Source organism: Prosopis cineraria, unplaced genomic scaffold, assembly GCF_029017545.1.
Source record: "Prosopis cineraria cultivar Desert tree isolate PC_DT_omini unplaced genomic scaffold, ASM2901754v1 PC14, whole genome shotgun sequence".
Taxonomy (NCBI): Eukaryota; Viridiplantae; Streptophyta; class Magnoliopsida; order Fabales; family Fabaceae; genus Prosopis; species Prosopis cineraria.
The window spans coordinates 24,168,961-24,195,228 of NW_026555345.1; the positions used below are offsets into that span (position 1 = coordinate 24,168,961).

The 26,268-nt window shown below is 34.7% G+C and overlaps 3 protein-coding genes and 5 non-coding genes across 13 annotated transcripts; 7 read left to right on the forward strand and 1 right to left on the reverse strand.

The window, feature by feature from the left end:
- Positions 1-701: 701 nt before the first annotated feature.
- Positions 702-10,867, forward strand: LOC129292952 (uncharacterized). 6 transcript variants are annotated; one of them, XR_008589055.1, is made up of 22 exons: positions 702-1,172; positions 1,547-1,632; positions 1,825-1,926; positions 2,549-2,655; positions 2,775-2,875; positions 3,505-3,592; positions 3,924-4,012; positions 4,166-4,305; positions 4,401-4,566; positions 4,673-4,802; positions 4,987-5,083; positions 5,734-5,863; positions 6,503-6,562; positions 6,669-6,787; positions 7,045-7,169; positions 8,132-8,356; positions 8,519-8,679; positions 9,230-9,393; positions 9,798-9,933; positions 10,199-10,281; positions 10,366-10,451; positions 10,581-10,632. XR_008589055.1 is itself a non-coding variant. In XM_054930689.1 (21 exons), exons 1-21 carry the CDS (start codon positions 960-962, stop codon positions 10,731-10,733), a joined length of 2,625 nt encoding a protein of 874 aa, XP_054786664.1. In that variant the 5' UTR covers positions 706-959; the 3' UTR covers positions 10,734-10,867. The 6 variants fall into 6 exon arrangements, 3 of the variants coding, with proteins under 3 accessions (XP_054786665.1, XP_054786664.1, XP_054786666.1); XR_008589056.1 differs by lacking the exon at positions 10,581-10,632 and having other exon boundaries at positions 703-1,172; positions 9,798-9,859; positions 10,366-10,432; XM_054930689.1 differs by lacking the exon at positions 9,798-9,933 and having other exon boundaries at positions 706-1,172; positions 10,581-10,867.
- A 2,932-nt stretch (positions 10,868-13,799) lies between these two features.
- On the forward strand, positions 13,800-16,852 carry LOC129292779 (60S ribosomal protein L17-2). Its single transcript, XM_054930424.1, has 7 exons — positions 13,800-13,896; positions 13,994-14,030; positions 14,271-14,311; positions 15,927-16,157; positions 16,234-16,336; positions 16,410-16,477; positions 16,559-16,852. The coding sequence occupies exons 1-7, from the start codon at positions 13,894-13,896 to the stop codon at positions 16,592-16,594; spliced, it is 519 nt and encodes a 172-aa protein (XP_054786399.1). The 5' UTR covers positions 13,800-13,893; the 3' UTR covers positions 16,595-16,852.
- LOC129294040 (small nucleolar RNA snoR74) lies at positions 14,491-14,618 on the forward strand. Its single transcript, XR_008589282.1, has one exon. It is a non-coding gene; the product is annotated as a small nucleolar RNA snoR74 (small nucleolar RNA).
- On the forward strand, positions 14,955-15,082 carry LOC129294041 (small nucleolar RNA snoR74). The gene has a single exon (XR_008589283.1). It is a non-coding gene; the product is annotated as a small nucleolar RNA snoR74 (small nucleolar RNA).
- On the forward strand, positions 15,364-15,491 carry LOC129294039 (small nucleolar RNA snoR74). Its single transcript, XR_008589281.1, has one exon. It is a non-coding gene; the product is annotated as a small nucleolar RNA snoR74 (small nucleolar RNA).
- Positions 15,628-15,763, forward strand: LOC129294037 (small nucleolar RNA snoR74). The gene has a single exon (XR_008589279.1). It is a non-coding gene; the product is annotated as a small nucleolar RNA snoR74 (small nucleolar RNA).
- Positions 16,853-18,677: 1,825 nt separating the features above from the next.
- LOC129294038 (U4 spliceosomal RNA) lies at positions 18,678-18,828 on the forward strand. The gene has a single exon (XR_008589280.1). It is a non-coding gene; the product is annotated as a U4 spliceosomal RNA (small nuclear RNA).
- A 1,758-nt stretch (positions 18,829-20,586) lies between these two features.
- LOC129292778 (small ribosomal subunit biogenesis GTPase RsgA 1, mitochondrial) lies at positions 20,587-23,369 on the reverse strand. The gene is made up of 5 exons (XM_054930423.1): positions 22,426-23,369; positions 21,697-21,921; positions 21,410-21,604; positions 21,124-21,317; positions 20,587-20,881 (listed from the first exon to the last, which is right to left on the reverse strand). The coding sequence occupies exons 1-5, from the start codon at positions 23,113-23,115 to the stop codon at positions 20,689-20,691; spliced, it is 1,497 nt and encodes a 498-aa protein (XP_054786398.1). The 5' UTR covers positions 23,116-23,369; the 3' UTR covers positions 20,587-20,688.
- Positions 23,370-26,268: the final 2,899 nt, after the last annotated feature.

Below are 26,268 nucleotides of genomic sequence, written 5' to 3' on the forward strand. Positions count from 1 at the left end.
TCTTTGGGTTTTAGTTAGAAATGAGTTTTTGCAATTTTTAAGATAAATCTATTTTTACATTGGTTTGGTCACAACCAAGATTAATGATTTTCAATGACATACTACAATTAAATACTATATTTTTTTAAATACAAAAACTAAATACTACTCCCTTCATTAAAAAATGTAAAACATTTTTAACCGAATCTCACCTCCTAAGAAAGTTTTTATTTACTTTTAAATTAATATTATCTTTTTATATTTACCCATATTAACTACCCTATAATAAATATAAAGTCACCATCAATAGGGGTATTTAAAAAAAAAGATAATGATTACATTTCAAAAAACTAAAAATATCTTATATTTTTAAACATTTAATTTTTTAAAAAATGCCTTACATTTTTAAACGGAAGGAGTATATCATATAAAATTTGTGTTTGTTCGTAATTCATTGAATTATTATTTTTTAAATTCAACGTGTAAGGAAACGTTTTTAGATATACAACAATCTAACATCCTAAACGAGAAAAGAAAATTAATGATGAAATAAATTTAATTAAATTCACCATTTTTTTTTATCGGAAATTAAAGTCACCATATGGGACACATGCATTAACGTGGCCTCTATAAAATGAATGATTTATGCGTGTGAGACACAAAGAAAGCCCTAATTTAACAATTGTCTTATATTTATTAAAATTCAATTTCGGACACCAAATGGAAGTTGCTTCGTTCCCTCGTCGATAATAAGTTGCTTTGTCTGGTCGTAGCTCATGAAGTTGCGTAGCTCATGAGCTCAGCAATTTCTGCTTCTTCACAGGATTCCCTCACGAAACCGGCGATTTCTGTTTTATTTTTTAATTTGGCGAACTTCAATCTGTGTACGGTGTTATATGGAAGGAAATAGGAGACGCTCTTACCATCTCTTTTGTATCATTTTGCGTACTGGGTTCACTCGCTGAGGATTCGAATTTGCAATGGCTTTCCGGTTGGACCCTCACGATGTCTCCGCCTTCAAATTCTTGTTGTTCATGGCGGTCTTGTACGGCCTCTTGTCGATGCTGGCTTATTCTGTCACTCATATGAAGTTTATCAAGCCACTTGAATTGGACGCGCCTGTCAATCGCTTTTCAGAAGCCAGAGCGATCGAACATGTGCGAGTCTTGTCGAAAGAGATCGATGGACGTCAAGTAAGCCAGCGGTTCTGTATCTCCTTTCTTTGTGCTGAATTCTGAGTGTCGAAGAAGTCTATTTCCTTAGGCGACGGGAATCAAGATACAGGGAATTTTAACGACTAGATTTCGTTGAATTTCTGCGGTTTACTTCGTTAAGCTAAGTAGGGTATAAAGGAGAAATTAGGCTGGTCTTGATCGTTTATCATTAATCATTCTCATGGAGGTCAAACTAGAAACAAAGTAGCATATGGGATGTAGAATGTTTATTTTACATCTCTATTTGGCATCAATATGAAGTTACACTGGCCGACTTTTCGGGGAGATTAAATCTGGCTTCTCTCTAATGTACGAGCTATTTGAGTGCTGACTGTTTGATGCATTAACTGCAGGAAGGACGTCCTGGATTGAGGAAAGCTGCTGAATATATCAAGGGTCAGTTAGAAGTAATAAAGGAGCGAGCTAGGTCCAGTGTCAGGTTGTGAACTGGTGTACTTTGATGTTGAAGTTTTCTTTTAAACTTTATTTTGCCATCTGTTTCTTTTTCTCTTTTCCCTTTTTTCCACGTATTGTTTGGCAGACTTCAATGTTTAATTTGAAGACAATATACGTTTTCTTCCCATTCACCATCGAAAAACTTCCTGTTGTTTCCGTATTCTTCCACTTGCAGAATTGAGATTGAGGAAACCACTGTAAATGGCTCCTTTACTATGATCTTTTTGCGGCATGGCATAGCTCTGGGATACAGGAACCATACAAACATTATAATGAGGTATCCTGACATTTGAATTGTTATTTATATAGGACCTTGAATTATATGCATGTGGTGAGCAGGACGTAACCTCTATAATACTTGTTATAACCAGTGTTATTTTGTTCCAATTTTTTCCTCAATCCTTTTGGAATATTTATTCATGAATGATAATTTTCCTCACATGAAGAACTTTGTTATTTAATCCTTGAAGTTGATTATGGTGTGCCTGTGGGAAATTCAAAACCTTCTCTTACCCCAAGAGACTATACATATTATGTGAAGAAGAATGTAGGTGGCATGAAGGAAGAAGAAAGATAGAACGATTTAGATAGATAGGTAGAGGGCAGAGAGAGGGAGGGATAGAGATTTTAGGAGGAAGAATGAAACTTCAAGATAGCAGTAACATTGACAATTCCCATTAACCAAACAATCCCTCCTCCCTTTTGTAGCAATAGGCTAACAGCTACTACATAACCAACCAACTATAACTAACTTTCATCTTATACAACAACTATCATTTCAATGTATTTGACAAATTGTTTGTTACCTTTTACACTATGCTATTTTGTTTCTTCTGTATTGTATATGAACTTAGTAACAGTATTTGTCTTACATTGGTTTCGTTTTCAATATGGAACAGGATATCATCTAAAGATTCAGAAGACACTGATCCATCAGTTTTAGTGAATGGGCATTTTGATAGTCCACTTGGTTCCCCAGGCGCTGGAGATTGTGGTTCATGTGTTGGTAGGTATTGACTACATCAGAAGACTTAACCGAATAGAATGGCTGTATCAGCACATCCTTACTTGACCGCACTAAATATTAATTTGTATTTATTTATTATTTATTTTCATCCTTGTCAGCATCAATGCTGGAATTGGCACGGCTAATTGTGGACTCTAGTTGGGCTCCAACCCGCCCTGTTATTTTCCTCTTTAATGGTGCTGAGGAACTCTTCATGTTGGTAGGACATTGTAGTAATAAGAGTTCCATATTGAAATTACATTTCATTGTCAATATTTTATTTTGAGTTTCTTATTACTTCTTAATTCTCAATTGTTGGAGTTATCTTGTGTTCAATGGATGCAGAATTATATGACATTTAAGAGTTAAATGCTTGTGACTTTATCAAATGACTAAAGCATTGGCATACAGTAGTGATGATATTATGGATAGTTAACTTTTAGTGATTTGATTGGTCTTGTATTGAACTATTGATTAAAAAGTGTAACCTGTTGTCATCTATAATCTGACATCTGAACAGAAAAATTGTGTGCTTAAGATGTTTTGATTATTAAGGAGAAGGGAATAGAATCTTCTGCTACATATATATATATATTACATATGAGTTGGTTTGGAACACAATGCATAATTTTAATTAGAAGATTTTCGATCTCTTATTGTATCATCTCATATGGCTGACGTTTATATTTCTCTTCTCTTCATCTCCCTTTCTTTGCTCTCCAAAGCACACAAAGGCACTCATGAGTCCTGGCATACTTTATGGGGAGATATTTGTCTGAGGATAAATTATTTTATTGGTCTCTACCATGTTTGAGCTGATCAAGTTTTGTTTTGATTTTGATTTTAAAGGGTGCACATGGATTCATGAAGACGCATAAGTGGCATGATACAATTGGAGCTGTTATAAATGTGGAGGCATCTGGGACAGGAGGACCTGGTAACATATATTCCATATCTACAATCCAGTATTATTCAATTTCTTTTCCAGATTTATAAAAACCATTCTCGAACTATTTCTCAGGCCTTTAAATTTATCGGTTCTTTATACATTAGCATTTTTAGGATTTGAATTATTGTTCTGTAGACCTTTTTTTGGGTCCTTTGCTCACACTCAGCATTGCAAATATGAGAGGCTATATTTGGACCAATCCTCTTTTTTAGCAGGAAATAATTAGCTGCATATTTTCCATACTCACGGGTGTGCTATTTATGAATCTTAAGTGAATAATGTTAAAATTTGAACATGAATTTTCTGCATCAACGTGCAGATTTAGTTTGCCAATCTGGACCTGGTTCTTGGGCCTCTAATGTCTATGCCGAAGCAGCAATATACCCTATGGCTAACAGTGCAGCTCAGGTTCTCTGTCTCTATTCACAACTTTATATACTTCTGCCTACATTTGTGCTGTGCTGTATGATGTGTGTGTTTTATTTTTTTTTTTCCATTTAAATGTATGTTTCCTATTTGTATTGAACAATTCAAACATGAATTATCTTCATCAATATGCAGGATGTTTTCCCTGTTATTCCTGGAGATACAGATTACCGGATATTTTCTCAAGACTACGGAAATATTCCTGGGCTCGACATCATCTTTCTTCTTGGTGGTTATTTTTACCATACCTCCTATGATACAATAGAGAGATTGATGTATGCATCTTTCCCACTCTTTCTATTTAGATATTTGAATGACATTTTCTATCATGCTGGTTCCACCTCATACTTGTCATTTTCCTTGTCTCCAGACCTGGAAGCATTCAGGCACGTGGTGACAATTTGTTCAGCATAATCAAAGCTTTTGTTAATTCCTCTAAGCTAAGAAATATCTATCAAACAAATTCCAGTGAAGTTACTGCAAGCACATATGAAGATAAGCGGGCAGTTTTCTTTGACTATCTCTCATGGTTTATGGTACACATTATTTGCTCATCAAACGTTGATACACCTAGCAATTTGATCTTCAGTGATTTCTCATCTTTCTCTTTTGTTCCTTTGTTTTTTAATCATGGACCGTCAGATATCCTATTCCAGAAGAGTAGCTTGGATTCTTCACAGTGTTCCTATCTTCATCTTCTTTATCATGACTTTCTTCCTGATGCGTAGTCGGTCACGCTCATGGTCAACAACTTTTTGTGATTTTATGAAAGGTAAATGTTCACTGCTGATTTCTCTTGTTATAAAGTGTTGGGCACTTATTGTTTCTCTTCATATAAAGTGTTTCTTACGTGTCTCATTATATTTACTGGTGCTTTTGGATCTGTACTCTAGGATAACTGAAGCAATTACATATCAATAATTTTGTGTAACATTTTCATTTTGATGAATTTGCAGGCTTTCTAATTCATACTGTAGGGATTTTATTGGGGATTGTTTTTCCAATCATATTTTCTTTAATTAAAGTTCAGTTCTCTCCTCAGCCAATGAATTGGTAGGTTCGTTTCTAGTTTAATGTCCTCATTCGATGCAATTTAGATTGGATGATTCAGAGTTATTAATTTTTAAATGATATTTTTTTTTGAAAAGTGATAGTTGTATGATTATATTTATTTTACATTTAACTTCTATAAAAATAGAATTTATTTTAAATATAAAAATAAAAAGATTAAATCTGGATAGTCTAAATACAATCTGAACAGCCTGATTGATGATGAGCACTCCATGCTCATCATGATGATGAGCATGGAATGTGATTCCCTTGCTTAGCACCTTTGTGTTTTTTTGAACTTATATTTTGGTTGATAAGTAACAGTCTTCATAAACTTCCCCCTTTTGGGGGTAAACTACTCCCCACCTTTCTTTCAAAATTCATTTTGTGCTACTCTTCTGTGGTAGTTGAGATTGCAACGTTAACCTTTGGCTTTACTATTTAAATTTTTCTCAAGGATCAAAATAATATGATGAAATAACTGGAAACTCCACCATGTTAATGATTGAGCTACTCTTAGTGTTTGGCAATAACTTTAGAATCTCTCATTGTGAGTACCTTATGATGGTGAAATGTTTTTAAGAAAATTGTGACTCGAATAGTATCAAACACTGGTTTTCGTCCATGCCTTTTTACAAAATGGTACAATGCAGGTTTGCACGTCCGTACTTGGCTTTCGTGATGTACGTACCCGGCTCACTTATTGGTCTTCTAATTCCCAGAATTGTTTGGAGACACTTTCCCCTGACTCAAGACATTTTAGTGGCCAAGACGTCAAAAGAGGTAATATGGTGCATTGAATATTTCAAACAAATTTTGAAGGATGCTGTATCTCGTGTTCAAATTCCCCCCCCCCAAATTTTTATTTGTAAATAGACCTGTAGAATGTTGACCATGTTTCAGTCATGCCTTTTTATCAGCGATTTTTTTTTTCCTGGTGCACAAGTGCTACAGGTACTTGCAATCAAGATCTTTTGACAGTGTATTCACCCCAAAAAAAAAAAAAATTGATGCATGTTAATGCTTCAGCTAGCAATGTTCTCCGAAACTAATATATTTCTTTATATGTGGTTTCTTCAACAACCTTTTTTCTGAGTTATTGAACTCAATTCTGTTATTTCCTCAGCGTCAGAAAAAAAAATCAAGGTCAACTATCTACCTTATTCCTTGGAGTGCAAAATTGTCCATTCTAGCTTGAAGTTTCTCCTGAACATTTTTTTCTCTTTACTCTGCTTGTTCTGTAATGAAATATTGTTAGGGAAAAAGGCATACAACTTTGAGTTTATTGAGAGCTGTATTTGTTTTATTTTAGTTTGTGATATCTTCGTTTATTATCTTCATAAACATTATTGAGCGACCTTATTGAGGACAAGCATACTATTTATGGATGACCTCAATTTGTCTTGATGATGTGAATTGCAGGCACTATCTGATGAAGGAAGGTTCTGGGGAGCATTTGGATTTTATGCTGTATTAACTGTGGTGTGTAGAATTGCCTTTGGCATCGATTCAAATATTTTGATATTTTATTTGGGTAACATTTTCTCTTTATTTTCTTTTGTATGGCTTAACAAGTTTCAAAAAGCAGGCTTACCTAGGAGCTGGATTGAATGGAGGTTTCTTAACTTTTGTGACATCAACTTTCATGCTTCCTGCATGGATGTCGTTCTGCTTATCAGTGAAGTCCTATGGACGCCAATCTGTCAGGTTGCTAGTGATATTTTCTGCAATTTGTAACTAGTCTTTTTGCATTTGCAACTTATAGACAAATAAATTCTCTTATCTTGCTGTCTTTTTTCTTATGCAGGTATGCTTTTATTCGATTCATGCAACAAAAGTTTGACTGGCTTCTTCACACCTTTGATTTCTGTGTTGTTTATCTAATCATTTTTTTACATGGTTATCTCTTCTTACACCTGCTACTTGTAATTTCTTATTATTTTTCATTTTCCTTTGTCTTCCAGGTCAACAATGTTTTACATGATGCCTCTGGTTCCATGCCTTGCATACTCTGTTTATTTTGGTGGCTTTTTATCTGAGTTTGTAATTGAAAAAATGGGAATGATGGGTGCTCTTCCTCTGCCATGGGGTAATATGTCATCCTACTACTTAAATTTACAATATTATGCCACGACTTGAGACAATAATTAGACACTAGTTTTCACATCATTAGACTATGAAGCACAAATACTAGCATGGAACGTGAGCATCTTGACATGTCAAATTTCAATTACAAACACACAAATTTATCTAGTGATATTAAAAAATGAACCAAATTTATCAAGTAAATTTGGCGTGAGTAGTAGAGGCTCTTGCAAGTGGTTAGGGGTTCAAATCTTAGCCTTCATGTATGGAGTAACTTAATTGAAAAAAAATCTACCTTTTGCTCTCAATACCTCGTAGGAGATTAACTTTGCTGTCAGCGGAGCCTACTCCTCTTGCCTAAAAAAAAAAAAGAAAAGAACCAAATTTATCTATATTAGGAGTATTTTAAATTTTATTTTCAAAAAGAAATTTATTGAAAAAAAAAAAGATCTTAAATTTTAACATTCATGTTCCTTGAAGAACATGAGGCGTGAGCTGTTATCATCTCCTCAAGTGGGGTTTCTAGTCTTATATCCTGATCCTATGCATGTTGAACAAGTCAGCGACGTTTCAGGGCACACTGATATCTAACACATATTCCGTGAGTTATAGTTTCAAAGTCTTTTCTCTAATATTCCCAGGGAATTAACTTGTAAGGTCGGCTTTAAGTTGTTTTTGAAAGCCTTTCTTTATCACACGAGTCCAGTTTTTTGTATTTCTTAATGTTGACATACAACGCATTATATGTGCTTATGCATGCTCCTACAAGTGGGTATATATACATACTTTTATACACATAAACATGTATTTAACCAAATAAATAGTGTGATAGTGGTTTGTCTTCTGATGGTTTTTCTTTGAACTCATGAGAAAGACATTATCCAGATTCTATATTGAGAACTAAAATGTGTGGTTTGATGAGCCATAATGCTTGCTCTTGTTCATGCTTTAAACTTTTTATTGCAGGGGAATATGTTCCTGACTTTGTTGTAGCTTCGCTAATTGGAATCATAACTGGTTGGTGCTTGGGTCCTCTATTGCCTATTTGTGGCCGTTGGTTAGCAAGAAAATCTATCTTGCAATTTTTGTTGCATCTTAGTGTGCTTGCATTGGCAATGTCATCTCAATTCTTTCCTTACAGCATTTCCGCACCTAAGAGGGTTGTTTTTCAACATACTTTTCATACAACAGGTATTTACAGCCAGTTAATCTCTCATTTTCCCGCTTTTGTCTTTTAAAGCATTCTAAATGTCACAATGGTATCATACGATCCATGTAGCTGACCTCATTTAATGGCATAAGGTTTGTTGTTGTTGCTTTAAAGTCTTCTAACAATTTTTTGTGGTCTGGCAGGCTCAAGTGAGATCGTGGAAGCCACTTATGATTTTTCTGTGGTGGATTCCAATTCTTTACTTTTCCTTTTCAGACATGCGCCTGAAGTAGCAAGGGAGTTGGAAGTTCCTTCTGAGTTTTCATTTCAACCTGCAATGATGTCTAAACGCCAAAATTGGATGGCAAGTTTCTTTTCCTCTCTCTCTCCTTCTCTCTCTCTAAATTTGCATATTTCATTTCTGGGGTTTTTAAATTCCCTCAAGAACATAGAGAGTTAAAGTTAAAGAAGACCATTTGATGTCATTTAGTTCTGACCACCTATATAAAATGTTGTTCTAGATCAAGCCAGAAATTTCTGTGTGGGTTATAAAATCTGGAGTCAGTTCTAGGTTCTGGAATTGCATGCCATTTTACCCAAGAGTGTATTGAGATATTTAAAAGCTTAAGGATTATCTTTCTTTATTATTTTAACAAATATTTGATTGTTTATACTAGTTATAGAACTCCATAGGGGCTCCCGTCAGCTGATTTTTTTTTTTTTTTTTGGTAGATCCCTTCAGCTGATTGTTGATTCGTTACTATTTGTCATCATTCCTTCACTTGAACTCTAGAATTACGTTTTTATCATATATTAAAACTACTGTTGGTTTTACTCTTTTCTTTTTAATAGTGATATATTCCTTGAGCTAATGCATGGGAGAAATTAATGGTGAGATTTTTTTTTTTTCTCAGGCACTTTTTCCTGTTTCTTTTCTCTTTTCAAATAGCCTGAAATTCCCTGCTAAAGGGGATGAGATTTTGGAGAAGTATGAATTTTTTCCCAAGTTGTCTGTTCAGAAGTCTTATTCTAACTCTACAAGTGGAATGAAGAGAGTTTACTTGGAGCTTTCTTTAGGGTGAGTAGAGTATGTTAATTACTTTCTGTGAAGTTAAATTGCACACAATTTTTTTAATGTTCTACGTGGCTTCCTGTTGTTTTCTTTCTTAATGCATATACTTAGCATGGAAAATCATTCTGGCCCAAAAAAAAAAAGCAGTAATGAAAATCATTATAATGATTTCTCATTCGCATGAGCACATAGATGTTGTATCGGTATTGTAGAATAAAGTCAATAGCTGAAAAAAAATTCTATCATGGGATATACTGTTGGTTGGGTTAGTGGTCTCCCTTTTATTGCTTTGTTGGATGATCCTCCTGAGCTAGCGCTTGTTACCCTTGGTTTTACTTGCTTCTTCTTATTGGGAAATGGGCTTATGATCTATTTTTAGGTTTGGAATTCCATTTCTGGGTTGGTTTCAGGAACAAAATTGAAGTTGAAAAATTACTGCACGATCATATTCTTCAGCAATCACACCATAAGGGTATATGTTTAAATTGTTCCTTTCAAAAAAGACCATTGATAGAGAATTTGGTGGAGAAAGTTCTCTCGGACAGGGTAAAGGAATTTTTTTTTTTGAACTGTTCCTTCTTGTCTTCCCTGCCCCTTTTTTGTGGAGATAGTTTATTCTGAAACAAGTGAAAGTCTTGCTGGCCATATTCTTGTTGCACTTCTATTTTTCTAATCTAACAGCTGTTTATTAATTGTACTTTGCGAGCTGAAATGATTCAAAGGAAAAAGTTTCATGCATGGACCCCAGAGGTCTTACCATACCTATACTTGCCTGGGATTTTGCGTCTAACGGGATTTATCTCCCTTCCAGTTCCTTAGAAGAGGTCTGGGTTGCTGTTCTCAACATCACTGGTCCTTTATCCAGTTGGTCATTTGCGGATAATGTTCTTCCAGGTATGAAACTTTTTCCTTCCTCCATTTTGGTTTTGATTTGATAATATCTCTTGATTGCATGACATAGTCTAAAAAAAATCACAGCAACTGAAACGGCTGATGGCGGCCCACCTTCATATATATTGCGACTTAGTGGAGCCAGTGACGAGAATTGGAACTTCTGGTTGGAGGTAGGGTTTGATGTTTCGATAATTTTCCCTCAGATGGCATTTGACATGGGAACATTCTAATTTCAATTTAATAATAAGTCTTAGGAACTTAAAATTATCATTGCTGAACTTGTATCCTGATAATGTCAGGCTAATGACTCTCAAGCATTAAGAGTGGACCTCGCAGTATTAGACCAAAAATTGGTTGAACCAGCAAAGAGATTGAAGGGTCTTTTCCCAGAGTGGGTTGATGTCGTTGCCTATTCTAGTTTTTTGTCAAGTTATACATTTCAAGTTCTTTAGGCAAGCCCTATATTGTATGTGTACTATTGGCATCAGAATTATTCGGTGATCAGTTTTGTATACGGTGGTGACTGGTGAATCATAGTCTTGTAAAGGGTAAAAATTGTGAAATTCATCGTTGCCTTGCTCTCAAATTCCAACTTGGCGTTTTTTCCCCTTTGCCATTTTGTGCAAACGTGTTGTTCTGTAGGGTTATTTTCGTTATTATTTATTTCATAATTCATAAATCTAAAAATATTCCAGTCGAAAGAGAATGTCGGATTTAAATTTAAATAAAGTTTCAACTATGATTTTTATGTTTTCTTCCTTTTTCTTTCATTCTCTTTAATCTAAATGTATGTTTTAGGACATCTTGATTTGTTGAAGTCATTGCTACACTTGTTTTCCCATCATAAAAAATCTGGGGAAAATTTTCATGAGATCCCTTGATCGGATTTCATTTCAGTCAAAATCTCAAAAATTCTAAAAGTTTATTGTACATGTGGGTGACTTAGATGACCTTATTATCTTTAGTACAGCCAATGGCATGAATAATTTGTATAGGGAAATTAATAATTAATGTGGGGAAAATAAACAAGAAATTTGTAACTCTCACTACTAGCATAACACCACTATGAATATCAACAAGTGAAATTAGGCATATGAACAACTCGTAAATGAAAAATAAATAATTAATATATGAAAAATGAACAATTAATGTAGGCAGAATGAGAGTTATAAATTTATAGTAGTATTATATTGTTAATGAGAATTACAAATTTTATTTATATTGATTGTTCATTTTTCATATATCAGTTGTTAATTCTCCTACATGAGTTGTTCATGTGCCTGGCTTTATCAAGAATAATAAGATCATTTCAATCCCCCACATATATAGTAAAATTTCAGAATTTTAAAGATTTTGATTGAAATTAAATTTGGTCAAGGATTCTCACTAAAATTTTCCCAAAAAATCTAAGATAAAATATTTTTCCCTAGGTGCAAATACTTTTTGCAATGCAAAGTAAAGCACCAGGTTTCATGATCAAGGCATATCTGCTATTAGAGTCAATGGATCAGATACCCTCAGCGCCTCACATCCACACCATTCAATTCATTGAATGTCCTATGTATTGTCACACTATTCCATGTTAAATTTGAAAAAACATTAATTCTTTCACCATTAATTTCACTAATTTAAATATTTTTTCATAATAGTTATTCAAACAGATTTTTTTTTCACTTTTTTCTTTCTTTCCTTCTATTTAATTTATTCTTTTTCTCTGTAAAAAATAAAGATAAAAAGATATAAATGAATTTTGTATTAAAATTTCTTTTTATCTTATAATTAAGTGATGAGAGAAAAATATATAAATATCAAATAAATAGATATGAAATATTAATAAATATAATCAAATTTAAATTAAAATTTATACCTATTTAATTATATAATATGCAATTATCAGTATACTTACATTATATTTAATTGACGAGTAATTTATAAACAAACATTATAAAATAGTTACAATAATTATCAGTACCACGAATCTAAAATCTAAATAAGAGTATTATTGTAATCACAATGTTGTTGAATATAAAGGGTAATTGAAAACTTCTTTGGATATAAAGAAAAATCAATAAATTTTTTATACAGATAAATATAATAGTTCCTTTCAATTTCAAAAATGATTCATAAATAGACACTTCAAAGGATTGAATAATACTAGCAATACAGAATCTCCAAAAAAAACAAAAAAAAAAAACTTTTTCTAGAGATTCACAAGCAACATTACACAAATCCAGTCTATAAAAATACATGGAAAAACTTCCACAAACAAACATATAATAGCTAAATTGATCACTAGTGTCCCGCTTCAAGTTGGATGAAAAGAGTATAATATCCAACCAGAGTTATCATGTTGGTCCAATCATATGAAGGTTTAGGCTTTAATTTCTGCATTTGAGAGTCTTTAAGAAGAGATGGGTCATGAGGTGTAATCATTTCATAATTTTTTTAAACCACGTGAAAAATAAGTAATTTAAAGCACATGTTACATCCTGATGTCGAAGTAAATGAAACATTAAATCAATATTAACTATGTTTTATTTCTTTTAGTAATTTGGATACTTACAAAAAAATCCTTATTTATTTTGTTTTATTTTCTTGCCATTACTTTGTCCACCAATTATTATTTGAATTAATGAAGGGTAAGATAATCTAAAAATAAATAATATTTAATTGAAATTACATATTTTTTAAAACAAAACCAAAATTTCAAAGTGATGCATACTTTATAGACGAGAGACTCTAGAAATATATGTCACTAGTTTAAACTTATTTTTCAAGGTTTAGACTTGAAAAATTAAAAAATTTTAGTGTAATTGGTTCTAAGCCCAACTTATATAGACTCCATAAAAATAAGCTCGAGCTAGAGCGGCTAATTTTTATTTTACCTTTTAAAAATAAAATATTTTTAATTTTTAAATTAAATTTAAATTTTATAATATATATTGATACTTTAAAATTAAAATTTATCTTATTTATTTTAAATTTTTGAATATTGTAATTTAAATTTTAGAAAAAGAATACAAATATTATAATGTAAAAATTAAATAAAAAAATTAAAATTAAAATAATAAAAAAGAATGTAAAATATTATAATGTAAAATTGAATTAAAAAAATTAAAATCAAAATAATAAAAAGGGCATATAGTCTCGACCCAAGTCCATTGAATTAAAGCTAAATTTTAGAAAATAATCAGTTTTAAGATAATCAGATTTACAGGCTTAAGCCATAAGACTCAACTTACATGGGTCCATAATTTGAAGATTAAAAGTCTACCCCAGATCCATAGCGCGTATGGCATAGAAATTTAAAATACCATCCAAAGAATTTTTCATGAGTTGGGGCTTCATGTTATGGGGCTGGTCGAGCAAAAACGTTTCTGTTCTCCATTTAGGTGAGAAAAAGTGTCCAAAGAATATTATATGACTTTGGGCTTCAAATAATGGGCTGGGTGAAGAAGAGGGCCTTCATCTTGCAACGTTTATGTAGTGGCTTGATGTGAACTAGGGTTTCCTATAGTCCTTACCATATAAGAAGAACAAATCACGGTGCAACTTTCTTCTACAAAAGCGAAAGCCATCGGCGAGGCGAGAGAAGCTCCCATATCAGACGCCATGGTGAAGATGCCTTCCTTTTATCTTGTTCAGTATCTGTTCATTCACTTTTTCTGGGTTATTGATATTTCTTTTTCTTTTTTGATATATTTCTTTTTAGGTGAAGTACTCCAGGGAGCCCGACAATTCTACCAAGTGTAAGTACCGTTAAACTTTTAGAGGTTGACAACATGTGATGATGTTTTATTTTTCTACTATTGGGAAATCTTGGTAGAGCTATATGAAGATGGATTTTCTACTCTAGTTCCGTCGCTAGTTATCATTTTCTTTTATTGGCAGAGCTCTATTTTTGATGGTTTTGGAATTTTATGAGTTTGAAACGTAGATTTTTGCTTGAATCATTTTCATCTGATATGCAATTTTGCTTCGTTTTGCAGCCTGCAAGGCTAGAGGCTCCGACCTTAGAGTCCATTTCAAGGTACCGATCTTTAGTTGGTCCTTCTGTGAATGAATGTTACAATGTGTATCAAGTTACATTAATTACTCGGTGTTTTCTTACCAATCATTTAGAGTGCTTGAAGCATAATTCAAAGAAACCATTGAGCCTTTGGCTAACGGCCAGAAGTCTATTGCTAAGGAAATAGGAAAACCTGATAAAAAAAAGCAGGGGTCTGATTTCCTTTATGAACAGGTCTCTCGTAGATTTCAGGGACATCATCACCATTGTTATTGGGTGAACCTGTGTCCTGTTTGTGGCAGAAGGCTCAGTAAATGATGGAACATGTTTACTTGCGCGGATCTATGAATCATTTTTAACTTTAGGGTGCATGCACATAGTTAATAGAGGTGCTGAAATATACCATTTTCAACTTTGTGTTCTACATGCATACAACAACAGCACCAAGAAGCCTTATCCCACTAGGTGTTGTTCTACATGCATACAGCAGTTTTTTATTCACAAAAATTTTCTCTAAGTGAATGTTACAGTGTGTATTATGTTGTCTGAATTAATGAGTAATTTTTTACCGAACAGTATACTTATAAGTGAAATTCAATGAAATAATTGAGCTTTATTCAATTGCTAGAAGCCTATATTACTAAGGAAATAGGAAAACCTGATAGAAAAAGAAGGGGTCTGTCTTCCTTTATGAGCAGGTCTCTCGTAGATTTCAGGGACATCGTCACCATTGTTATTGGGTGAACCTGTGTCCTATTTGTGGCTGAAGGTTCAGTAAATGATGGAACATCTTTACTTGCACACATCTGTAAATCATTTTAAACTTTATTGTGCATACACATGGTTAATAGAGGTGTCAGAATAGGCATTTTTCAATGTTGCGTTATTCAGCATACAGCTTTTTCCATAATCAAATTTTCTCTGAATGAATATTACAGTGTGTATTATGTTGTCTGAATTACTGAGTAATTTTTAACCAAGCAGTTAAACATTTAAGTGCGATTCAATGAAACAACTGAGCTTTAGTCAATTTGCTAGAAGCCTATATTACTAAGGAAGTAGGAAAACCTGATAAAAAAGCAGGGGTCTGTTTTCATTTATGAGCAGGTCTCTCGTAGATTTCAGGGACATCGTCACCATTGTTATTGGGTGAACCTGTGTCCTGTTTGTGGCTGAAGGTTCAGTAAATGATGGAACATCTTTATTTGCACACGTCTATGAATCATTTTTGACTTTAGTGTGCATGCACAGTTGATAAAGGTGCCATGATAGACCTTTTTCAACGTTTCCTTGCTTAGGGGGTACTTTTCTGAAGCCAGGAAATAGGAAACCTGATGAAAAAAGCAGGGATCTGTCCTATATTATGAGCAGGTCTCTCGTAAACTTCAGGGACATCATTACCATTGTTATTGGGTGAACCTCTGTATTTTGATGTGACTGATGACTGAAGGTTCAGTAAATGATGGAACATATATGTTAGTTGCATTTATCCATCAATGATATTTAACTAGGGCATGCTGCCATGTATCTTCTATGCCAATAAAAAATGAGCATGTAAAACTCTGTTCCTTTTCTATTTGCTTACTGTAACTTTTTAATTTTCTTATGGTTTATTTGTTTTTTAATATCTCTGCAGAATACTCGAGAGACTGCCTTTGCCATCAGGAAGTTGCCCTTGGCAAAGGCTAAGAGGTACTTGGAGGATGTTCTTGCACACAAACAAGCCATTCCATTCCGAAGGTTCTGTGGTGGAGTTGGTAGGACAGCGCAGGCTAAGAATAGACATTCTAATGGGCAAGGACGCTGGCCTGTCAAATCAGCAAAATTTATCCTAGACTTGCTTAAGAATGCTGAGAGTAATGCTGAAGTACGTCGTGTTATTATTTCTGGTTGCTTCTAATTGGTGCCAAATGTTCACATTTTAACTGCTTACTTCCTTCCAGGTGAAAGGTTTGGATGTCGATGCCCTCTACATTTCTCATATCCAGGTTAATCAAGCACAGAAGCAAAGACGCCGCACCTACCGAGCTCACGGAAGGATCAACCGTATGTTTGAAATCTTCAGATTTTAGTGTCAACATTACTGTGCTTTTATTGATGTGAGACACCTTTTTTGCAGCATACATGTCATCTCCCTGCCATATTGAGCTTATCTTATCTGAGAAGGAAGAACCTGTGAAGAAGGAGGTATTGATTGTTAATCTGGCTGGTATTTTGTTCTCCCCTTCACATCACTTGTCTAATGTATATGCATTGTTGGTCTTGTAGCCGGAGACCCAGTTGGCCACAAGCAAGAAGTCCTAAGCCCTTCGAAGTGGTGCTTCATTTTAAATTGCCATTGTAGCATCTGATTGAAGACCCAATATTTAGAGTTTCTCGAGAATATCGTTGCTCTTTATTTGTCACATTGGTATGAGTTGTTCCTAGTCTTGAGCAAGTTTGTTTTGTCTTGTACTATAATTCAGTAACTTTGATTTCGTTTCTCATAACTTTATCATCTATATGGTTGGCGGCGGTTTCAACTGAAATTTGAGCTATGGTTAGATCCATTTAAGTAGTAAAGCTTCTGGTTGTAAATAGAGTATTTTTAACTATCTCAGAAATGATTGAATCATTAATCATTAAAATGGTCTGAAAATGAAATAATTTTGCAGGTTTACTTCTATTTAAATTTAAATTAAAAACATAAATGAAAAACATGATTCTATAAGGTGACGGTACTCCGAATCATGTTGAAAAAGTAGGAAGACGCGCAGAAGCAGCAAATTGTCCGGTACGTTAGCTGTAGCCTTACCGAAGTCCAAACTTCAAGCACACTTGTTCTCATGCTATCTAAAGTCGCAAAAACGTTCAGTTTGCACAATCTGTTCGTTTGCAAGGGTAAGCGTAATATGGAATTTTGATGTTATAATGGCGCAAATCTGTTCTTTTATGGGAAGGGAATGTGCAAGTAATTGTGGTTTCCAGTTCCTATCTTCATCAACATAATAACTGACAGGGCGTGCAAGATCAGCATGAGATTTCATGAAAAGCTTGATTCTTGGGTGGTCCAAGTTCACCAACCCAGTTATCTTTCCAGAAATGAAAATCGTGCCCTTTACCAATGTTCCAATTGATGCCACAATTAACATCTTGCCTCACGTTTGCTATGCTTCTCCACGTGTGAGAGCGTGTCCTGGCCTCGAATTGGTAGTTGTCTCTGATTTTCACAGAAATTCACGTCTCCAAGGATTGATGCTCGAGTTCTACAATGCGAAAGGCAACAGCTAAATATTTTCTTTGTAAATAATTGCCTCGTTTAATTGGATCAAAATCCTTCTCAACTGAAAATGAGTTTTCATCTTTACCTCTTCATATTAACTGTAAATCAAAATTCTTCTCCCAATTAGACCTTGCATGGAGCCTGCATTTACTCATCAGCGAGGACCCGAAACCTTCTTCCTTTTTTCCTTCTGTTTGTTGTTTAGCTTCGAATTCCCTCCCCCGACTAGTAATGCCTAGTCCCAAAACCAGGTTTTTAATTTTTAATTTATTATCTGTATTTTCTTTTTTAATATAATTTGCCTTATATATATATATATATATATATAAAGTGGACACATGTCTTCCCATTTGAGAAGACTCCATCCATCACCAGCTCCGCTTTTCGTTGGTTTATGATCATCTGCTCCCTCCATCGACGGCGACGTGGTGGTTCACGATGGGTGTGCACAGTGGTCACTGGGTTTCAATTTGAACAAAACTTTTTTTTATCTCAACAGAGGTAAGGTTAATATGGAATTTTGATGTTACAATTACATATTTCAAGTAAAAACTATACTAGCATTCTCGTTAGTATACCAAATATGTTTTTAAAGTTCATTCGCATTCCTGTTTTCAATCCCATTCTGATAAAATTCATTCTGCCTAGCCAAAGGGAAAAACGCATCATTTGATTGATAAAAGTTGATGCAAACAATTGCTTTTATATTCGTTTTCTTACAAAAAAAGAAAGAAAAGAAAATCAAAAGTTGAATTAGGTTTTCATTTTCAAAGTCAGAACTTAGGCGATCTCATCTGGTGTCCGGCTTGGTCCAGGTATAGCATTTTATCACCCGAAACATTAAATATTTAATTATTTTTTTAGCATAAAATTACATTACGTCGACTGAAATTACATTTTCAAGATAATTTACACTAAATCGAATTCACCAGGCAAAAAACATTCTCCTCAATCTATATCTGAACCATGACGATGACGGCAAGTAACAAAACTAGCCATGCGGAAGTACAAGAGTTATTTATTAGTGTAAGCCGTAGCCTTTGGTTGAAGTCCCACATCGAGGAACCAAACTTGAGAATGGTCAGGTATGGCTATATAAAGAAACCGAAGGAGTCAAGTGAAGGCATCTTTGCGCTTGGGGCAATGACGCAGCTAGTGAGGTTCTAACCGAGGCGCGTCTATTGCTGGTTGAAAACTATTTCCAAACCCCCTCTTAGGCCTGGGTCAACCCCAGGCCTTCGAGAATTTCTGGAAGGGCTCCCCTCGGGGTAAAGCTCTACAATCCCAGTTTTTAACGTTGTGCTTTGTTTCTGCTAGTGAATTGCCATCTAAACTTGGATTTGATCCTATTCTACCGACTTTGCTGTTCCTGTGTGTCTTGGGAATGGGAGGACGAGAGCTGATCTTCGGTGGCTTTATAAGCAGTATTCAGTGTTAGGGTTTCATGATTGATCAGTGGCTGTATAACAGTACGAGTGTTAGAGCTATATTCTTATATCTGTGTGACTGTGATTTGCATTTTTAAATAGCAGATGATACTTCGAAGGACATAAGAAATTTTTTGTTTGTACTGGGAGAGATATATTATCAACCCTTCGAAATTGTTCAGCTTTCATTTTAATATGGTGATAATTCTGCTGGCCCTTTTTTCAATCGCCATCTTCTTGGAAGGTTGGATCCAAGTGAGGTTGAAAAGCATCCCAAGCCCCACCAATCTGTGAATGTAGATTCAAAGAAGTAATTCCACTGACACTTATGTTGGCGCTAGTGTAGTGGTGTTCCATTGAGCTTAATCCGGTGCTTTAACAGTATTTGGGATTTCTGTGTTATTTTCTTCCCTCTCACCAGGCTGTGAATGTAAATTCGAGGAAGCTCACACCCACAGGTTGGTTAGAGCAGAGAAGAGGGGAGATTTAAATAATTTAATTTCTAAAAAATGGACAAGTAGGGTTATGAAATTTTAATAAAAAGATATAAATTAAAAGAGTAAGAAAAATTAATTAAAATCTTTTAACCCGACTGCTCCATTTTCTTAAAATCAACCTCATTGGAATCTCTCTCTCTTTCATTCCCCTCCAGCCAAACAGACCAAATGGCAGTGTGGTTCTCCCCTCCATTGGATGGTGATGCAGTGTACGAAAGCCAGATCTTTCTTCGCTTAGATATTTGATGTTTTTGGTAGCCTTTTTCTTATATGTTCTTTTGTTTCTGTCTCTCCCTTGGGTTTTTATTCTAATTTCTTTGAACTGCACGATATATGAAAGACTAGACACACTATTTACAGATTGTGAATAATGAGGCTTTTCATAAATTTTATTTGTCATATTGATTTTTCTCATTTTTTATGGTATTAGTATAAGAATTTGATGGCTTCCCTCACCAAGAACAAGTGTGGATCCTCTCCTCCGCTAAACTCTCAAGGAACAGAGACGAAATAAGGAGGGGACTAATAAAGCAGAACCTGTGTGGCACGGTGGCGTGGGAACCTCATCTCTCATTCTCTATTTATAGAAGATCCGCCGTTCCTTTAGCCACAGTTGTGATTTGTGTTGTGAATCAGTTTTTTATCAGTTAGACTTTTGCTAGCCGAGTGACTGGCTATGTCTGTGTATACTTTATAAGCAATCTTGTGCAGCCAAGTTAACTACTTTTCTAACCAACTGCTGGGGAAGCACTCTGTAAGGGGATTTTTTTGAGGGGGGCTGGAATAGCGTGATGACCATCTTGAATCTCAAATTCCTTGGCGGCAGAACAATATTTGTTTTATACCTTTTATAAAGATCTACATTACGTTTTTATTTAGCAACTCAATGATACTTTCAAAGAATTTTAACTATATACATTGCATGACACGCAATTTACAAGACTTGGTAAACAAGGTTAAATGGCCTGTGGAACGCAGAACTTTCGAGCTCAGGACTCAGGAGGTGGGTGCAGCACAGTATCCTTGTTGAACCCCTAGAAAAAGATGTTGCACTTAGAATCAGGGATAACACAGTACTTACGCGAAACATGAAGCATATGAGAGGTGGCATGGTGAAGAGGAGTCCACAAATGATTTTGTTAACATCATTCTTACAACTTGGTCTAGCAAAAAGAAATATTTACAATGCCCATTGCGGTTGTGTTTCATGCTCTACAAGTTTTCATTCTTCAGAGCCCTCAAAACAGGATCATTCTCTTCATCGAGCAAATTGTCGTCGTCATCTAGCTCTTCTTCCAGCTCGTCTAAAAGTGATTGGTTAATCTTCTTCCGAGATTGCCTCCTATGCTTCTTAGGTTCCAGCCGTGGTTCTGCTTTCTGGACACCCATATCTCCCACCTTGTATCTGCAAAAGAAATCATGGGTTAAGTAGAAGATAATTTATGTATCACCTGGGAAAGAAAACTAATACCAAATTATAATATCCAGTTGGTTGTGTAATTGTAACATGCATATAGTCAATGATTTCAGTAAGAAATTTTGAGTTGGTATGTATTCCAGCGGTGATACTTCTAAAAAGAATTTTGGAATAAGGCCATTCCCCAAAAACCCAAGAAAAAAAATATAAATCCTGGGGTTTTACCATACCTTACGTCTCCTTCTCTTTTAGTTCCAAATGTCCTTAGCTGGAACTCTTCTCTGACTCTAATTTCATCAACAAGTTGAAAATAGTATTGATATCTTTCCCAATCCCCTTTCACAATGCATCCAGGTTCACCAAGATGCAAGCAATTGTTGAATGAACATTTTGCAGGCTCATTGGCACTAAGCATTTTCCGAATCTGAAACAGAAGAAATAAGATACTGTCACTTTAGACAGGGAAACTCAGTCAACACTGAAGTGCGTCAAATATTAAATAAGAACAACACAGACCTCTGGAAAAGTTTGGGCAAGTGATTGCTTTGTCACTTTCAATAAGCTAGGCTGGTTAAATCCAGGAGTATCAGCTATAAGACCCCCTCCAGATAATGGAAGCAGAGAAACATTACGAGTTGTATGCCTTCCTCGGCCACTTCTTGTTGAAACCTCCCCAACACGCTGATTTTCAAACAACTTGCTGCCTAAAATCTGAAAACAACACGCACACAAGTGGTAACAAACTCCAATAAACATGGTAGAAAAATACCAGCAAAAACAAGGACTAAAGAGACAAAACATACCGGTTCAAACCAATTATCCTCGTCTGTACCAATAGAAACAGAGCTGTTGTTGCTTCTAAGAGCATTGATCAAACTAGACTTCCCAACTCCACTTGGACCCACAATTACGGTTGTTAGATCCCTTAACTTGAATGCAAGTAGATCAATTCCATGTCTGGTTTCAACACTGCAAAAAACTGGTTCGTAACCCCAGCTTCGTAGCCTAGACTTCCATGAACTTATAGTCTACATATTTTTATTAAAAAAAAAAATATTATCGAAAAATTTGAAAAGCTTAAGCCAAGAGTCAAAGCAACTACTTAACAGAAGTGGATCATAGTTGGACTGCAATTTGAACAAACCAACAGATAAAGGATCCGTAAGGCACTAATTCCATAACACTTCCAGAAACTTACTTTCAATGCACTACCATTTAGTAATTAAGCGGTAGGAACAAACTTCCATGATTCTTTTTTAACAAAGATGAGCGGATCAGCTATAAATGAAATGTTAAAAGAATACGTGTCACCTAGCCTACCTCAGACTTATGACCACTGGCCATAAAAAAGTAAAAACATTAGACAGTGCAGGAAAAAATATTTTACGTCAGCCTTCATCGCTAAAGAATTCTGATTCAAACGATCAAACACAGGGTGTCCAAATGGTAAGAAAACCAGAGATTCGAATTTTCTAGAAAGACTAATCACGAAGACTAAGTCAAGGATAATATCCAACAAATGGGAGATCAACCTCTTTATCCACAAGCTCGGTCTTATTCAGTGCGAGCGTGATTGGTAACCCCGTCGACTCAGCCTCCACCAGAAAGCGAGTCAGTGCAAACGGCTCGAGCTTAGGTTGTTCGAGTGAAAAAAACACAAGCAAATGGTCCACATTGGCCACCGGAGGGTCAAGAATCTCGGAATTTCTCTCGAACACATTCTCAATCATGCCCCTTCGGTCCACCCAATCAATAGAACCTACCAACACCTTATCACCGACCATCACCCTCCTCTTTATCTTCTTCAACAAATCCCTCACGAAACATAGCAACTCGATTCGAGAGGATGGAGAAGATTGTTCAACACGCTCATCGGAACCTTCGGAACCTTCCGATGAGGGGAGAGAAGGGACAATGACGCGCATGAAATTGGCATGAGAAGCGGCAACGAGACCGATGGCCTGGGATTCCGAGAGAGGGGGATTGTCATCTCGGGAGAGAACAGGAGCAAGAGAGGAGTAATCCTTGAAAGTGTGCTTCGCTTTGAGAAGATTCTTATTAGGTACTTGTCTTTCCTGCAGTTTCTTGGAGACATTGTTAGGGTTTCGCTGTCTGGCAGCAATCGAGAAGCGGCGGAGAAGGTTTCCGAAGACTGGGATTGGGGTGGCGGCGGCGGCGGCCACGGCGCGGTGGCGGAGGATGAAGGAAGGGCCGAACGACATGAAAATAAAGGGACTAATTTGGGAACTTCAAAGCTAAAGAGCCTATTTTCTACGGAAAGAGAATCAAGAACTCGATCTTTGATCGAATTTTAAAGGCGACATAGGATGAAGTAGAGTGGGTAGCAATATCCAGCAGCTTTTTCTGGACTCCATTTTCGTTTTGAGCTCTCCCTCACCGGAAAACCAAATACGGAAGACGATTAGCGGTTCGTTTAAGCGGTCCCTCAAACTAAACGACATTTTAACAGTAATTCAGCCACCCTATCCTTGGCAAACGACGGGTTTGAGGTTCCAACGACCTGAAAGGAAACTGGGGGCGGGAACAGTGGTCTACTACAATTTACAAAGGCCTAATTTAATTCAGGATAAGTTTTTTGTAGTTTAATTTAAGATAATTTTTTAATACATATTTTATTATAATTTTTTAACTTTTAACTCATTTATAATTTAATTTTTAAATTATAACTCACTGCAACTCAATTTCTCAATTACAGTTCATTACGACTTTATTCTTCAATTTTTCACTCATTTATAATTTGATCCTTATTTTTAAAATTTTTTAAAAAGTTATCCTTATCAAATAAGAAAGATAAAAAAATGTTCATATCTTGCTCTACAATATCCTCATCTTGTTTTTTTATGTGAGATTTAAATTAATATAAAAAGAAAATAAATAAAAGTTGAAGGACTAATTCATAAAAGAATCAAAAGTTGAAAGATTGATAAGTGAGTCAAAAATTAAAGAATTAAATCACAATAAATTATAGTTGAAAAATTAAGTTATAGGTAAGTTAAAAGTTGAAAAATTAAAAAAAAAAATTTACATATGAATTGGTATTTTATTTATTAGAGGTTGAGGTTGGTTTTAGAATTCTACTCGATAAACAATTTCAATTTGGATAAATACATTTACATTGAAAGGGATAAGAATGTTTCCAAGATTCTTTGTCATAGGAACAGTTCACTTCACTGGTAGTGTTTTGGGAAATGTAATGTACGAGGAAAAAAAATTGCACACAAAAGCAGTTCTTAATCTTATATAAGTTATAACTAAATCAAATTTAAGAAAAATGTAAATTACACAATTGCCATGGACTCCCAAGTCATCATAAGCGATAACTCTCGAAACGCTGGGTTACTAAATGGGCCAAGCCCTCTGAGTGGGCCAGAGAAAGACAGATAGGCCCAATGCGTGGACCGTGTCGCATGAAGATAAATAATGCGATCTGTTCCAGGAAAAAAGAAAAAGAGTAATTTGTAAATACAACAAAATAACTTGAATTCGTAAGAGTCCTGACATCAAGTCCACCAAACGGGCCACTCATCTAAGATCGAGTCGTTTCCTTTTTTGGAGCTTTGGTCCATCTTAAATCCTTTGAAATACCACCACTGCAAGATGACAGCAAATGAGAATTATATCACGAAAGATTAAATTAACAACACTTAAGCTTTTAAAAAGTTTCCAAAAAATGAGTTAAAATGATCTATTCATATAATTATAAATTCAGAAATTTCAATTCTCATATTGTAATTAAAATTACTTTTTGTAATTATCGTGGCGGATTCAAAATCTCAAATTAGTGGGGACAAAAGAATAAATCATTAGAATTGAAACTTAATGAGATCAAAATATTAAAACCAGTGGATTAAAAAAAGAAAAAGTAAATTTTACATATCTTGCATGTAATTTTTGTAAAAGTGAGTGGGAACAAGTATCCACCCCCGTCGGACTTATCACTGACTATCAAAATCAATATTTACAGTTCATTTTTTTTATATAAAATTTGTTAAAAACATAACTGCCATAAATTTAATCTTTTAAGATTTAATTGTTATTCTCTCCAGTAATGATAAAAAGGATAAAGATATATCTTGCTACAACACAAGTATAAAATTAATTTCCTATATATTTATCTAACATTCAATATTATCAAGTGAAACTTAACTTGTTGTGGAATCTAATTAAAGATAGTTTTCTCAGCATAATGTTTTGCACACACTAAACCTTATATTCAGGAGAAATATACACACTCTCATTCAATAAAGTTTAATTGATGTTATAAAGAATTTCTCAGAAGGACTAAGCAAATCTTTTTAAACAAAAGTAAAAATAAATAATCGTTGTGCAACTTCCTGCACAACAGATTGGAAAAGAACGCGCTCTATAATATTATTGTTCAAGCAACAAAGTTATCGAACCAAGGAAGCATTGGAATATATCTTCTCGGTGATTGATATTCACTTATTCAGTGCACTCAGAAAATGACTTATCTTATTTAACACGATATCTGATTAATTTATTAATTATTAATGTAGTACCATAGTGACGTAATGTAGGGAGTGAGGGCAAGTGCCCAAATAAATTAATTTTTTTAATTTTATATGTATGAATTTATTATATATATAAATATGTATATTAATATTCAATAATATTGGCCCTAATATTCCTTAAAATATTTGCGTGTAATAAATTGTCTCCACCTCTTAAAGATTTTGGAGCAGTGGCAACCAATATGTATTGTGACATTGTCTAATGTCTTCAAGAGTCGCCATCATTAAAATCGAGAAATTCTGTGCGTCCATCCCATCATCACCAACCGCTGATAAACTTTTCGGAACATAAGTTTGAAATCGGAGTCCATGGGAGCACGTGGTTTTGCCCTTTGAAGTTTCCTTCTTTTGTTTTTTTGTTTTTAAAGCAACTAGGTTTCTAGATTCCCTCAAGTTGAGCTTACCAATTGCCCGTGTTAAGTTGAATAAATTTCGACGATACCCAAACTAATTTACAAGGCCTTTTTAAATGAAAGTTTTACCACCAGTGCAGTTACATTATCAAATCTCAAACTCAAATTCAAAATCTTTAATTAATCTGGTATAATTCTTTTACCAGTTGAATTAAATGTCTGGTATTTTTGAAATATTTCTTAGGCTCTTTTTTTTTTCTTTTTTTATCAATCCATATTAGAGATTAGACATTTCTTGATTTGTGCTTGTTATCCTTGCACCACACTTCTTGATTAGACATTGTTACTTGGGAAAGAACTGGGGTCTAATGTGAGTATTGACAATTTTGCACTGCCAGAAGAAAGTTTATTACGTTGATAAATTATAGCCTCTTATACCGGTTACCAAAGGTTAGTACATCTAAGGGAC